The sequence below is a fragment of the Mastomys coucha genome, unplaced genomic scaffold, assembly GCF_008632895.1.
Source record: "Mastomys coucha isolate ucsf_1 unplaced genomic scaffold, UCSF_Mcou_1 pScaffold3, whole genome shotgun sequence".
Lineage (NCBI taxonomy): Eukaryota > Metazoa > Chordata > Mammalia > Rodentia > Muridae > Mastomys > Mastomys coucha.
This window is the reverse complement of record NW_022196909.1, coordinates 50,533,536-50,534,856: the sequence shown is the minus strand read 5'-3', so window position 1 is coordinate 50,534,856 and position 1,321 is coordinate 50,533,536. Positions and strand designations below refer to the sequence as shown.

At 54.5% G+C, this 1,321-nt stretch overlaps 2 protein-coding genes across 4 annotated transcripts in view; one reads left to right on the top strand and one right to left on the bottom strand.

The window, feature by feature from the left end:
* The window catches only part of LOC116074627 (H-2 class I histocompatibility antigen, D-37 alpha chain-like), a 714,163-nt gene that overhangs the window by 181,807 nt on the left and 531,035 nt on the right, over positions 1 to 1,321 (bottom strand). The gene's annotated exons all lie outside the window — the stretch shown is intronic.
* LOC116075379 (pre-mRNA-splicing factor ATP-dependent RNA helicase DHX16-like) overlaps positions 1 to 1,321 on the top strand; it is an 11,973-nt gene that overhangs the window by 5,186 nt on the left and 5,466 nt on the right. Inside the window, 3 exon segments of the mRNA XM_031348505.1 lie at positions 10 to 475; positions 621 to 719; positions 827 to 979. Of these exon segments, the coding sequence (XP_031204365.1) occupies positions 10 to 475; positions 621 to 719; positions 827 to 979 (718 nt within the window).

Here is a 1,321-nt window from a genome sequence, read left to right as displayed (position 1 = left end):
CACGTCTAGCCAAGGAGTAACCCTTCTCTCCTTTTAGGGTTACACAAAGAAGGGTATGAAGATTGCTTGCACCCAGCCTCGGAGAGTGGCGGCCATGAGTGTAGCAGCCCGAGTGGCCCGGGAGATGGGTGTGAAGCTTGGGAATGAGGTGGGATACAGCATCCGGTTTGAGGACTGCACATCAGAGCGAACAGTTCTCCGCTACATGACAGACGGAATGCTACTCCGGGAGTTCCTCTCTGAGCCTGACCTTGCAAGTTACAGTGTGGTGATGGTGGATGAAGCTCATGAGCGGACCTTGCACACAGACATTCTCTTTGGATTGATCAAAGATGTTGCTAGATTCCGACCGGAGCTCAAGGTCCTGGTGGCTTCAGCCACACTGGATACTGCCCGTTTTTCTGCCTTCTTTGATGACGCCCCTGTCTTCCGTATCCCTGGACGCAGGTTTCCAGTTGACATCTTCTATACCAAGGTGCTCCTTGGGAGGATGGGCTTCAGTGTGTCCCAAGGGAAGGGTCTAATGGACACCCAGAGAAGGGTGGGGTAAAAGATGCTGAGCAGGGGCAAGAGCCTGAGCAAGTGGCCCTTCTGTGACCCTGTGTTTTCCTCCTTCCCAGGCCCCAGAGGCTGACTACCTGGAAGCCTGTGTTGTGTCAGTGCTGCAGATCCATGTGACTCAGCCCCCTGGGGATATACTGGTGTTCCTGACAGGACAGGTGTCTACTGTGGTGGGAAGTGGTTGGAGTGTTTCAGGGGAGGATGGGCCTGCTGTGTGGATCCTGTAACTGACTCAAGGTCTCCTGCCACCCCGCTCCACATTCAGGAGGAGATCGAGGCTGCCTGTGAGATGCTCCAGGACCGCTGCCGCAGACTGGGCTCCAAGATCCGGGAGCTCCTGGTGCTGCCCATTTATGCCAACCTGCCCTCAGACATGCAGGCTCGCATCTTCCAGCCCACACCCCCTGGGGCCCGAAAGGTCGGTGGGAGAAACCTTTACCCTTCTTCCTGCAGCATGCACAACCAAGACCTATGCTGTCCCCTTTGTCCCAAGGTGTTTGCCTTGCTACTTGGACACAGCTGAGGAGCAACCAGGTCCTGGCCTTCCAGCTGGAGAGAGAGGAAATAAATATCAGTTGAGAGATAGCAAGTTTTAAGTTCAGTGTATGCCAGGATGTACTTAATATTGGGAAAAATGATTGAGAAAGTCCTAGAAGAAAGCTAAGGTGTGCCAGGCAGTAGTGGCGCACACCTCCCAGCACTTGGGAGGCAGAGGCGGGCAGATTTCTGAGTTTGAGGCCAGCCTGATCTACAGAGTGAG